Here is a 14,653-nt window from a genome sequence, read left to right on the forward strand (position 1 = left end):
CTAGACACCTCCAATTCTCCCACCATGCACTTCAGCACAGTGCTAAACTAACAGTTTTTACTTATTAAATTGTAATTTGCTTACTTTTCTAGTGGCAATTAACTAAAATACGTGTTTGCTTCAACTCTTTGATAATCAAAATAAGCTCAAAAGGAGATATGCCTAAATTTTTATTGCACGTCTCTGCTATAGACAGATGTTAAAAGCTTCATTTAAATGCAACTGTAGTCCCAGATGATGAGCACTTCATTAGGCACATACACCATTTTATCACATGAAGCATCTGGTGAGATATATAATCATATGGCATCAAAATACTATAGGCAGACAACTTTTCAACATATATATGTTATAGTTAAACATCACGACAAGTAGGATATCGTAGTTATCAACCCGAGGCCAAAGTGTTGATAACTAGATATCCTACAAGTGCAGGTGGGGTTTAATTGGCTTCTATTCCACACCTTGAACCAGTCAAGTTCACAAACAACATGTCAATAAGGCTAGACAAGCATGTCAGTTGTGTATGGCTTGAAGTTCTGCTGAACTTGTAGTTTCCAGCCTCCCACGCACTCGATCAAGCAACCTTCACATGATCGTGTGCGTGGGCGTGGGCGGCTGGGGACAAGACTATAGTTTTACAATGTGTGTGGCTTCAAATTTTGCTGAGTTAGTAGTTTTTATATATGTAAGGCTTCAGTTTGCTTTGATTGCACTTCTTCCATATATGCACTAGGGTTTAACTACCATTCCCGGGATTTAACTACCATTTCCGGGGTTTAACTACCATATACTTCCAGTTTTTACTTTGATGTAGGACTTCAGTGGGACAGAAATATGTACGTATATAGTATTATTAGGATATATGCATACAAGTTTGTTTGAAAACACGTGCTTTTGTAACAAACCTTTTTCTAAACGATTTTGTTTGTATCTCAACTGGTCTTGTAATTCCCTTTTTAGTCCTATAAGAACAGATAAAGAACTTCAAACAGCAACATTATGTTTATTGTAAGTCCATGTGTGGTTAAAGACTTGTAAAAACATTGTGAATTAGCACTGTGATTTAGTATTACATAGACTGATTTGGAGACCATTAAACAAAAACTAACTATTGTTAAAGCTAATTAAAATGGCTGCAATATTAAAATTAATTTTTAACCTTGACATCGAGCTTTTAAATACCCACACCCTTTTCTATAGCTTGACAGTTCTACATGGATTTCACCTCTTTTTGTGTTTTGAATACAATATAGCTGGTCATAAACTGGCTGTGGGGTTTGTTTTACCCAAGTCTTCTTATCTACAGATACAGTGGTGATTATACATAGGTTAGAAACCCAGACCAAAGTTCTTCATGGATTTATAAACCGAGCAAAGTGAAGTTTCTGAACCATGAATAAACGAGGGCATGGTTACTAACCAACTTAGATAATGGTATATGCATATAGGTCAAGTCATTGTGGGTTGGACATGTAATTTTACATATATCAATGCCAAAATACAGTACATGCAGAAGACTGAGCATGAGTGCACATTCAAGGATTTCTAATAGAATGTACAGAGAATGTTGTAGAATTAAACTTTTACCACACAAAAACAGTTGGCTGTACAAAAAGGATGCATCCACAAAAGTAAAAGTAATTGGTGACTAAAAGAGCTGATATTTGAGCATTTAAAAAAAGCAGTCAAATTGCTAGCCAATTAGAGTTACATAAAATGAATTAATTAGGAATGCAACAAGACTGTACAAGTCAATAATAAAGAATCAATGTAAGATTGTAAATCTACTCAAAAACAGCCAAGCTATAGAAAAAGAGTGCGGCCCTCAAAAACCTGGATGAAAAAAAGTTGTGAAATCAAAAGTGGCGGCCAAGAAATGGCTGCAATGACGTTAATGCTAATAAATTTTAACAATGCACACAGCCATTATTAAAATATTCTAGCATTAACATCATTGCAGTCATTTCTTGGCTGCCACCTTTGATTTCACAACTTTTTTCACTCAGGCTTTTGAGGGCCGCACTCTTTTTTTACAGCTTGGCTGTTTTTGAGTGGATTTCACTTCTTTTTGTATTTTCAAAAATCAGATCCTGCACCTTTTTACTGGGATATGATTTCCAGGCTGCTGTATCACAAGTTTTGCTAGCATATAGCACTTATTATGATGATTATGATGGTAATGATTGGCGCGAGTTGGTCATACTAGTCTGCTCGCAGACTGCCTGGGGGCGAAACTAAGTTAATACTACAAATATACCACTGATCAATACGAAAATGGCTCAATTTGATGAAATAGTTACTAGACTGAGCCTCAAAGTGTTGCAACAATAGTATGGTGCTAATGCTCTAATAGAGCACACGTTTTTGCTTTCGCTGATAGAACACACATAAAATTTTTTAGATTTTCTATTGGTAGATCAGTTTTCCTTATTAAGCTAGAATTTTCAATTATAAGACAGAAATTAAGTGAAGTGATCAGCCAAGGTAGCAGTGGTTCAGAGGTTAAGGATGTAGGCGTTAGGTATGGAGGTCCTTGGTTCAAACTCTGGTTATGATCAGTTCATTTTTTTTTCAACATTTTTTATACACCTTTTTTTGCCCCCCAGTGACTGCTCTATTAGAGTATCTCAATCCAGTGATTTTACACTTGCTCAGTTTTTGCTTTATAACTTTGTAGCTGTACGTCTGTTGCTGTTATAACTACCAAAAGGCACTCCTACGATGATCAGCCTATGTACACACGAATTTTCAAGTTATTCCTCTACTCGGTTTACCCTGTAGCCGTGACAAAAGTTTCATCTTTTTTAATGTGAATAAATGCTCATAACTCCTTGGATATTTATCAGATTCATAGCAAATTTGGTACGCGAATGTACCTTTATACGCTCTTTACTTGTGCCAAATATCGATACAATGGAGTTACAAATTTGTGTTTTATAGCAATTTTTGCAAAGTGCGTGAAAAGAAATCGAAGCCCCCGTAGCCCCCCTACGGCGAAGAAAAAAAAAACAAAGAAATTAAAATGAAACTTTAGCCACTCATATCTCAGAAATGGCAGGGAGATTTCCTTTAAATTTGGTATGTGGTGTGGCCTACCTGGCAGGCACCTCTATAGTGAAACTAGCTCCAATCGGATAAGGGATCATGGAACTACAAAGGTGTGAAAGTCGCGTTTTCTTTCTTCCTGTAAATATACTCACGGTGTGGCGTGCCAGCTTCTTGGGTTGCACGACACACTACTGTGTGTCTTGATTACCATTCATTTTTGGCCACACCAGATACCTGCTCTTTTAGTCATCAGTTACTTTTACATTCATGAACATATATCCTCTTGTACAGCTAAGCTGTATTTGCAATGGGATTCACTCAGTATTAGTTAAGAGGTGAATTAGCATATTATATAAAATATATAATTATTTATATGTAGTAAAATATGATTTTGTGAACAAAGTACAATTCATTACTTTGTGATGATAGTTCAATCAATTATTACTTCTCCAATTGGTAATTATATTCCTTGTCCACTGCCAGCATCTTCTCTGAGAAAATGAAATTTCAGGATGCATGGCAAAATTTTGCCAGCATTGGTAGCCATATATTAGAAATATATTTAATGGGTTGCAGCAAATATGCTAAATAAATCTAACCTTCCAATGTCGTGTTTAGCTTTACACTAGCAGAAAATTGGAATGGTAGTGTGATTATAGCGTGATTGATGTACTCTAATAGAACAGTCAGTGTACCCCATAAAATATTCTAATTGAGCAGTCACATCATTGTAGCTGATCCTACCCTGTCCGCATCTGAAACTGGGACACGAAACATAAATATCAGTTGGGAGTGGCCTAACTCATAGACATTTAAAATAATTTGTAAGTAGAGCATACACTACTTTGCACACTGGCAGGATATATATACTATATAGCCTAACTAGACAGATGCATGCTAAAGTATGTAGGGGCAAGTCTAAACTGTGTTTCATGTGACATTTATTTTGATTGTTATATACTTTTCTTTTCTTTGATCCCTAATCTCCTAATAAGCCTTTTCCACAATGATGTCACATCGATTTTCTATTTGGGGTACTCTTATATTTTCAAGCATTGCTTCTATGACAACAAGTTTTTCATGAACCGTTTAGTTGTTAATAAAGATGATACTGAAGCCAAGAAACCAGGTATGGCTACAACGTATATAAAGAAAAGTTATTTCTACTCAACCTTCAAAACCAGTTGAAATTTTCAAAACCCACATAAACGATTTAATTCTGCTGTGTTATACCCATACCTGTTAGTTTCAGCTGGATATCTTCTTCCTGAGTCACACAAATGATCAATCTTCATTTGTCACTCATTATCACCTGTACTTAAAAACATTAGAGTACTCCAAAGAGAGGTTGCTCTGATGTCATTGCAGAAAGGCTTATTTTTCCTTCTACTTGTTTAATACTAACAGCATAAAGAAGGGTGTTAAAGTCACCAAAATAGCTATCAACATTAACATCTTGTATAAAATACAGGTTTAAATTTGCAGCATTCAACACTTCTGAATTATTCAGTACTGTTAATTGGTATTATGTATTCATTACAAAGTAAAGAAAAATAAAAGCAGTTTGATTATAATGATGAATTACTGTGCCACAGAGGTATCAATACAATGTCTTTATGTGAAATGGTGTAATGTAAAGGAGGTGCTGACAGGACCTGATCAGCATAGTTTGTATTCTCCAGTTTGTTCTCCATACTTAATTAATAAAACTTCATTAAAAATTTATAACTCAGTACAATTTCTTTTGCTCATCTTCTAAAATTACACTGCACATTTGGTGGATTTCATTTTTGAATTGCACTTGCTGGAAGTTTCAAAAACTACATTTGAATCTGGTGCCACTTTCACTTTACAATTATGACAGATTTGGGGGTTTAAAAAACCCAGACCAGACCGGACCAGACCGGGTCAATTCTTCAAGTAAGCCAATTCACACGATAGCTGTAACATAGAATTCATGCAATAGTTAGCTATAACATACACTCTTCACCTTGTAGCCACTCTGCCAAGAACACAATTGGCTAGCTACAATGGCTCAGACTGCAACAGCGATCATAGCTATTGCATGAATGGTTGATCAATGGATGGATCAATGGGTCTATTGTACGATGGATTGAACTGAGCCATTGTAGCTAGCTAATCGTGTTCTTGGCAGAGTGGCTACAAGGTGAAGAGTGTATGTTTTAGCTAGATTGCATGAATTGTATGCTACAGCTGTTGTGTGAATTGGCTTACTTGACCTGGTCCTGTCCGGTCTGATCCGGTCTGGGTTTTCTAAAACCCTGACAGCTTTTGTAGTTCTCAAATGCAACAATTAACAGTCACCACTTCTTTAATAACTTTGGCTCATCCTGTGGTTAATTTTGCCACTTACAGTAAATACGCTGGTCAACATCTTCAAGTTCATCCAATGTGTTGATGTTGTGACATCCTTGACAGTTGTCTCATCAGTTTTGAACTTTATAGGGGTGTTATGAATAATTGCATGGCTGGTAGCAAGCGCTAGGCCTAGCTGCAAACAAACCATCTAGTCACTGTTGCACACTTTCCGTGAACATACTGGAATGCAATTAGATTACATAACAGTATTATTTTTTGCCAAGGATGATGTATTAGTCATGCCAGTCACCTCTGTGAGCAGACTGAGGCAAAAATTGCATTGGTAATGTCTTGGTGATGTATTTGAAACATTGTCGAAGGTCTTCCTCAACGATTCTGCCATTTCACAAATCTGTAGTGAAGCATGCATGTTCCTTCCTTCACCAATGCTTTTAAGAGTCCTGTACTAGGGGAACAAAAATCCTAAGCCCATAACTTTCATAAAAAATAGTTTGTAATCTAGATTCGGTCCTTTACTTAATCACAGAATGCGTGCAACAGTGACCAGACGATTCATTTACCACCCCAACACAAACCATCTGGCATGTGAGACTAGCGTAGCTCTATCAGACTCTACATCCAGCCAAGTCAGTATAGAACAAGTACACAAAAATTGACTAAGGTAAGGACCATAGCACAGTAGGGATATAACACTTGTTATTGTTTTACTAGGATTTAATATCGTGCACTACTCCAGCTTGTTTCAGTACTTTTTATCGATGTGCTATGGTCCCTACTGTAGTTGATTTTTTTGTGTACCTGTTGGTTCACTTTTTTGTAAAATAAAATTATTATGACTGGTGAACCCACGTATAGTACCACATCAAAAGAAAGAAATGGTGTCACACACCCCAGCTATCAATTATCATCTGAAAAGTGAGGGATCCAGCACTAAAAAGAACTACTACTACATGCATGGAAAGAATTACTAATAGCTATAGGTTAGAGTATAATTTTGTGCTGTACAATGCCAAATTTAGATTCTTTCCACATGATTAAATCTCTATCATACCACTTGTTTCATTCAGTAAAAAGCACACTGATCATCACTTTATTTCAAAATATTTTTAACACACAGTAAATAAAGACATAACAAAATATTACTTATTACATTATTGATAAACAGACCTTGTCTGGCTTGTGCATGTGACAGTGTAGATACTGATGAATGCTGTGGTATTTGTATGATTACTTTAGGTTGATGTAACCCAAACAATGAGCTAGTACCATCACCAGGTAATGAAGATTCATTAGTAGTCATAAGTGGCAAGCCAATAGCTTTCAAAAACTCTGTGTAAAGATAAAAGTGACCACTGCTACACAAGAAAATACCACAAAATCCACAAGAACACATGGTAGTGTGTCGTGCACCCCAAGAAGCTGGCACATTACACCAGTATATATCGACAGGAAGAATAATAATGCAATACATTGCTCCATGCTTTCTTTATTGTGGAAAATATCTCTACCTTCAGTACCCACAATACCAAATTTCAGCAAAATCGCTTCAGGCATTACCAAGATATGAGCCTCCAAAAATTGGCTTCATTTTTTCTTTGACATTTGTACTGTATAGCCTAAGTATTTCAAGGGGGAAAGTTTTTGCTGATTTTGCAGTTTTGGGGATTATCAGTGAAAATTTTAACCTTGAAATATTTCGACCTCCATATAGTCTAATACATTTTGGGAGTGTTTGTAAATCTGCAAAAATTTTATTTTTAGCAACATTGCTCAACCTTGAAATGTTTGCCCCTCGAAATATTTAGGCTATACAGTAATAATTTCTGCATAATTTCATATATATTTATACAACCAAGTACCGTGTAATGGGTTAATTTCAAAGGAGTTCATTTTTCGAATTATTCAAAGAACATAGCTTCTACAAAAATTTAACTCTTTGAATATAAAGCTGCCTTGTGCCAGGTCGGCCGAATTCTGTCCACTATTAAGCAGAACTCCACATCTTAGGTAAAAGAAATACAGAACAAATACATGATATCTCTTTCCATACCTGGCAGCCAGGCCAACACCTTTGCTTTCTTTAATTGACGCTGCAATGGCTACACCCACAGCAAATCGACGATGAAGGTTACTCATTTCCCATTGGCAAAACCATCTTTCCTATAGTGGAATAGTCCTCAATTTAAATTGTACCGCTATGCGTGGTCACCGTCTTCACTTAATTTAACATGCACACTTACAAAAATAATTTTAGTGGCACTAAGCATGATGATAGAGTATTTGAAGATTATACCTTTAAAATTTATTTTAGCAGCTGCTCTTTGAAAATTTCCCCTTCGAAATCAACCCATTAAACGGTACTAAGAATAATAAGAAATGCAGTAAAAATTCTGTAATAATAAATAAATAATTAATGTACTCGAAAACTACGAGAACTACAGACATGTACTAAACAGGGATAGAATCGACTATGAACAAAGGCACAAACGTATTATAATGCTGCCTGTTCATGCTGGTGAGTGAAATGGTACGAGGTTTCTATTTAACGCTAATCAAAACAATTTAGCACATAACCTTCATTCCCTGTTCGCTCCGAGGTTTGCTCATTGATCAGATAGAGACGACGGATCCTGGAGAGATGATGGGCTGGAAATCAGATGTACAACAAGTTAGTGTTAATTAGTCAGGTCACACATGTTTTAAAACAGCTGGTTGTTTACAGGCAACTTATTAAATACTGCTAATGCTGAGTTTCACCAGCTCATCAGCCTGTTGGAGAGACTGCATTTGTAAGATGGATAATGTACGAAGACTGGAAGTAAGTCTTTTTTTAATACTGTACAATTGAGATACTCTAATAGAGCAATCACTTTAACTGTAGTAGAGCACACACTTTTAACTACCCACACAGTGCCGTGTTTGGTTAGCTACCCTATAGGTCATAAAAGTTATATTGTTTATTGTTTATGTATGTAAATAATAAATAGTATGTACTCTGTATGCTTGGTATATAGCCTGACAATTAATTTTGTAGTACTCTTAATAGAGTACACATTTTTTTTGTGAGCACTTCTAACACAAATGTACATAGAATGCTTTAGAACAGTCTAGAATTTCCTTTGATAGATTTATGAAATTACAAAAAAATTGGTGTAGTATATACTATATAGAACTTTCGTTTATTGCATTACATTGTAAGGAAGAAATGGTAATGAGTTACTATTTTCAGAGTAACAACCCCTTCTCTGGTGATAACTAACAAATGCAGTCTTATAAAATACATAAGTACTCATAAAATAAGTAACTTACAACATCACATTTCTCATAAATAGGCAAATCCATTACTGGATAAAATTATGTTTTATCTCTACTTTAGCCATCTTAGTATTGCTTTTTAAAGTAGGGAATAAAATTAAGCATATCAAGTGATGATCTACCAATTTAAATTCTTTTTACTTGTGAAGCTAAAACCAAATATGTGGAACAAGTGCATCTACACACATGCACGACTACAACTTGCTACCAAACAACATTCTGCTACAGCTGTGAGTATAGTTTCCAGTCTTCTCCCAGCTTGACTGAAGTGTGTTGTGTATAAACAGGTAAGATGACATTTGTATTATTCATTAAAATCTCCGTCATTGTAGGTCTGGGTTATACATTAAGTTATAGTTAAATCCCACCACAAGTAGGATACCGCTGTTATCAACCCAAGATCAAGGTCAAGCCGAGGCCAAGATGTTGATAACAGATATTCTACGAGTGCAGGTGTGGGGATTAACTGGCTTCTATCCCACGCTTTGAAGCACTCGACTTCATAAACAATGTGACAATTGCTAAATTGAGATGCCTTCTATCCCACACTTTACTTCATAAAGAACTACAATAAGGCTAGTAAAGTTGTGCATTGATCCAACTGAATGTGTAAATCAGCTTGTCCTTCATATTTAAGGACTGGGGTTTAACGTCCATTCCCAGGGTTTAACTACCATATTCTCCTACTTTATTACTTTGACGTAGGGCTTCGCTAAACTTTACATTACGCTTGTCACCATATGGAAAATATCCTTTAGGTGTGGTCTTAAGTGTACTAAAACATATAAACAAGTCAAGTATAATGTTAGGCTATATTTCCTTATTGTACTCAATGCATGTATAATGCTATATGTACCACTCTGCGTGGGCAGTTCAAAGGCACCGCCAGTGCCATAATTTGTATATTGCACTGCTGCAGACCGCAGCGAGTGCATTATAACTTATAACGCACTGGTTGCGGTTTTGTAGACCACAACGAGTGCATTATAAGTTATAATGCACCGACCGCAGTGCAATATACAGATATTGCTGCACTGGCTGCGGTTTTGTGCAGCATAGCACAAGTGCCGGTGGCGAAGACCACTACGACACCTCACCTAATAGGTGGAAAGACACTACACAGATCACTCGAATTCTTTTATAGCCTGACATGTAAAGGTCGATTGTGGGCCATAACGTCACCAATACGTATAATGTTTACAAGCAGCCAATGGCGATCGAAAAAGCCAACGCGGGTGGCCACAACTCTAGTCTACATATATATAAACGTACTTATACACCTTACTAGTCTGGTGCCATCTTAGCCCAGATTAAACTGTAGTCCACTTCGACAATGACTCAATAAAACAAATATATTCTAAATAATACTAACCTTTACGTTCGATTGTGGTAACCAGTTTTGTCAGATTCGAGTTTAGTCAGTGTGAATAGTAAGAATTAGACTAGTATCGTTTAGTAGTTAGGTTTTGTTTACTTAAACCGTCTATTTAGCTGATTTTTTTGCTCGAGAGAATCACTATGGCGATTAGTCTGGTGCTTAGTCTATATGGCACGCTGGCATGCTGAGCACTACATGATAGAGTGGAACAGCGAATGCAGGTTAGTGATATAATTATCCCATAGCGTATTAGCTTTCAATATCTCAGGTGGCTGCAGTACTGCAGGGGAACGTCATCGCAACGTCCGGCTTGGTTACCCACAATCGATGTTAGAAACCTGGCCTTTATAAGTGTTACAGCTGTCTTGTGAGACTCTCCCCACCTATTAGGTGAATGGTACATAACAGTTATACAACGTGCACTCGTGCTCTGCCTGTATAAACGCACTTGCCTTCGGGCCTGACGGCCCTCAGGCTCGTGCGTTTATATCAGGCAGAGCACTCGTGGCCGTTGTATAACTATATAATACGTACATGTTTCATATTGTAGTGTTATACATAATTTATGTAGTACATGCATGACAAAATGTAGCAGGTTCTGTAGATACAATAAGCTGCAGTATGCCTTTATTGAAGAGATAGAATAAAGTAGAGATAATACAGCTATACAATAATAACAATAATAATAATAATAATAATATACTCATACCGTTTCTTAAGGTACTAATGGATTGACCTGATGCTGTGTTATCTACCAGCTGATTCATACAATCACAAAATTTCAATATGTCTATATCTGATTTGATTTGACGAATCAAAACACAAAGGATTCCTTCATTGGCTATTCTAGGAGTCATGGCTTTTCTCAAACTTTGCAAATCGTCATAGGGTACTCCCTGTAGTTGTTTCATTTTATCAATTGTTTTCATGTAGTCTTGTGGTAGACATTCACACAATTTTACATAGTTCTTCTTTAGAATATCCAAAACTATAGACAAAAAGTCTTATCAAACCATTACACAACTATGAATACGTATACGTACTTAACAGCAGTGGATCCAAGGGAAGGGGCACAAACAGGCTAAATTGTAAGTGAGTGGGAACAAGTTGATGTTGTGCTATTTCTAAAAACCAGGCACCATGCAGCAAATAAACCCAACTGGAATTAATTAACAGTGTACTAAACTAATATTTTGTTGCTACATACAAAATTCAATCATCACAGTAATTTAGTAATTAATTTTGTATTTTGTAATTGATGAAATATTTCATAATTCTGTAATTACATTACTAAGCACTGCTAAGAAGGCGTACCTCAAACAAACCACTTTAACCCACAAATAATGCACAGAAGTATCTTCTTAACTGTTTTATAGTTTGTCTATAGCATTTTCTTACCAGGCAAAGCCTCAAAGCTACTCTTCATTTTCATTCGCGTATGTACGGGTATGCCCCCTTTTCAACTTGAAGGAATTCGTTTTACCAGATAGCCTAGGAGGCCAGCTGTGTCATTTTTGGCTATTTGACGTCCATAGAGCCCATTGGGAAAGGCCTTCACCGTGTCCTTATAAACTCGCTTCACCTGTATTTCAAACCGGCATGTATTAACCGCTTTAAATCACAGCTTACCTGCCCGGAAGTGTAATACAAGCTCTATATGGCCTTTATTTGCGGAAAGAGAAACAAATATACAAATATACAAACGCACATACTTTTCGGAAAACAATTTCAGTAAACCAGCTGTGTCAGCCGGCTGTGGACGCGCGCCTGGTTTAAAAACAGATTCTCTTTTTAGTTGCTTTAATTTTTAAGCAGGAAATAATTGCCTAATATTCACCTCTTGGTATAAGCCTCACTGTTGATTAGCTATTTTTGAGGCGCTTGGTATGCTCAGGTGATATCTAATGATATCAAAATGTAGCCTGGGCTACAACTGGGCAGCAATTATTTTGACATTACAGTGGCCAAAATTGATTGTGGGTATCAATTAATACTCATGTGATTAGTATGCACAACTTGGATTTGGCCATGAAAACCACTAAGATGGAAAGTGTTTTGTTATCCTCGCTATCCTACGAGTTGAAAAGTGTTGGGCTAAGGTGCTATAGCAAGTGTTTCTGCATGTTTATGAATGCAAACCACACCCACATTACAGATACTGTAACATAACATTACAAAACAACCACTCTTAGAAGCAGGTTTACCCATCTAGACCTTTAGTAAACTCCATAATTATGCCATAAACAATTCAACAGCTCTGATTAAAATATAATCTTGCATATCTAAAAATCTCTAGGATTTGTCCATTCATCATAGCCAAATTTAGCCAGAACATACCAGCCACTGACTCATAATTGAATGATTCAGGCATGTATATACAATATATCCGGTGGTTGCACTTGTGGCTGATTGATTGCCTGGTGCGTGCAATTAACCTGCTACGGATCGGAATTGTTACTAGTGGTAACACGGAGTATTTGGTAGTGCAGAAAATCTATTATTCGATTAGCTGACTATTAATTCAGCATGACATTACTCAATTCGTTAACACACTATTCGTATATTTGTTAGCGCTGTAGTAAGTAAGCTGTGATCAGATGGATGAAGCCAACTTTGAAGCTTGAAATGTGAACAAAGTGGCATATTTACACCCATTTTAGAATAGAAATAGCTCTTGTACTTTACCTTACTGCACAAGAAAGAATTCAATGCTTAAGAATTATCAGATAACCAGTCATTTTTGTTTCAGCACTAGTGTGTATGCCCTCATACATATCAGGCAAAGCCCTCATGCCCATGTTACAACTATTACATGAACCGTAGTAATGTTGACAACACTACTGTGACGCAATCAAATTTCTCTTTGCATGTTTCAAGAAGCAACGAAGAACAGAAAAAGGTTTTATCGTATTCTCGTTAATACTTAAAATGAAGTACATTGGGTTCCAGCAATACAAATTAGTGAACAATATGTGAATGATGGTAGCTGTTACAACATAGCTAGGTACAGTATGTGGGAAAATACCTACATTGGCATATTACCACTGTCTCTAAAGTAGGAATTTTCCCACATAGCTAGGTCTACCATAATTCTACCTTGTTTCACTACATTTTAATTGCTCATTTTTTCTAAACTGTACTACATAATTTGCTAACTATAGCATAGCTAAGTTATACATGCCTGGCTGTGACTGCTTCATTAGAGTCATTAGAGTATCTCAATCTCCCTGACTGCCTCAGGTGAGTTACACAATATAATAAGGGGCGTGGTTTGCCATATCTAGCAAAATCACAGCTTATTGCAGTATAATGGGCATGGTCATGGCATGCTCTGATTGTTAAAAGCAAGGAAGCATGTTTTGATCATTTATGGGGCATGGTCAGTCCATGTGATCATTATATACGTAAGTGCAGCTACATGTATCTACTCCACTTACAACTCCAAATAGTTTAGTGACTTCTGAATGCACTCCTCTAAGGAAAATGTTGATGTGGAAAATTAAAGCCTTGGTATGATTTTCTTGCATGAAGAAGATGAGATGACCATATAATTGAAGATAAAAGGAAAGGCAAAGCGCATAAATCAGACACTTGTCAGAACCAGAAAAAGAATACACCATCAATGAGCTTGTTATGTGGCATGAAATGGTGGCTGTGCACCACTTTGTTTGGCCTCTAGCCTTGAGACTGGTCGAGCAGGCTAATAGGTAGACCAAAATTTGGGTCTTAGTGATTTTTTTAAATTCAGTATCTGGCCATCTGTGAGTGCTTTCTTGCTTTTAATGCTGGATATGAAGATAGATGCACTAAGACTAGCAATGATTTTCATTACGTATGATGTATCTGTGATGGTTTTTAACCACAGAATTTTGGGCAGCACCCATAATTTTAGGGGGGAACCCTACTACCATCTGTTTTATATCATGTTGCACAGTACCTCTTGAGTTGGGATCCAGTAAAATCTTTGAAAAGGTAAACTGATAGAATAAACTGTTCTCATCTACATGAATTCAATACATCAATACACAATGAGTTACATGTTATATGCTTACTTGGGTCATCTTGTAGATAACCAGGCAACAATGGCTGAATAGTACCAGTGGATGTTGTGCTGAATGGATACTGAAAACTCTGGACAATACCTGAGTATATATATAGCACACAAGTATAAGAAACATTAGAAACCTTTACAATCAATACAGTAAATGCTGAAAAGGGAAAATGGTCACTTTGAATCCCAATTTAAACCCATTGCCACAAAATTAGTATAAAATAAACATGTGGCACTGCTAAAGTAGAGATTAAGGGGGCAGGCAACTACATCTTATGACTTCTTATGTTTATATACGAAGCTGCAAAACCAACATAGTTACTGTTCCCAACATGTTGAATAGTAGTTTAGACATTGAATATCTGTTTGGTGTAAGTCTGAGTGAAATCCTCCAAAGCGTGTATGAATCATAAAGTGGTTACAAAGCACTGTAATTTTACACCAAAATTGATTCTTCTTCTACAGATAAATTGAGAAACTCCCCAAAAATTCTTGTAACAGTACTAGTATTATGGATA

The 14,653-nt window shown here is 36.4% G+C and overlaps 1 protein-coding gene across 5 annotated transcripts in view; it reads right to left on the reverse strand.

Moving 5' to 3' along the window:
* LOC136238641 (uncharacterized) overlaps positions 1-14,653 on the reverse strand; it is a 42,025-nt gene that overhangs the window by 2,400 nt on the left and 24,972 nt on the right. For 3 of the 5 annotated variants that reach the window (XM_066029204.1, XM_066029203.1, XM_066029207.1), the window contains 5 exons: positions 14,137-14,226; positions 14,022-14,084; positions 10,794-11,072; positions 6,559-6,720; positions 909-965 (listed from right to left, as the gene is read on the reverse strand). In XM_066029204.1, coding sequence (XP_065885276.1) covers positions 909-965; positions 6,559-6,720; positions 10,794-11,072; positions 14,022-14,084; positions 14,137-14,226 — 651 coding nt within the window. The remainder of the gene's footprint in view (positions 1-908; positions 966-6,558; positions 6,721-10,793; positions 11,073-14,021; positions 14,085-14,136; positions 14,227-14,653) is intronic. The other 2 variants (XM_066029206.1, XM_066029205.1) reach the window with 2 other exon arrangements.

The sequence above is a fragment of the Dysidea avara genome, chromosome 11 (genome assembly GCF_963678975.1).
Source record: "Dysidea avara chromosome 11, odDysAvar1.4, whole genome shotgun sequence".
In the NCBI taxonomy this organism is placed as follows: domain Eukaryota; kingdom Metazoa; phylum Porifera; class Demospongiae; order Dictyoceratida; family Dysideidae; genus Dysidea; species Dysidea avara.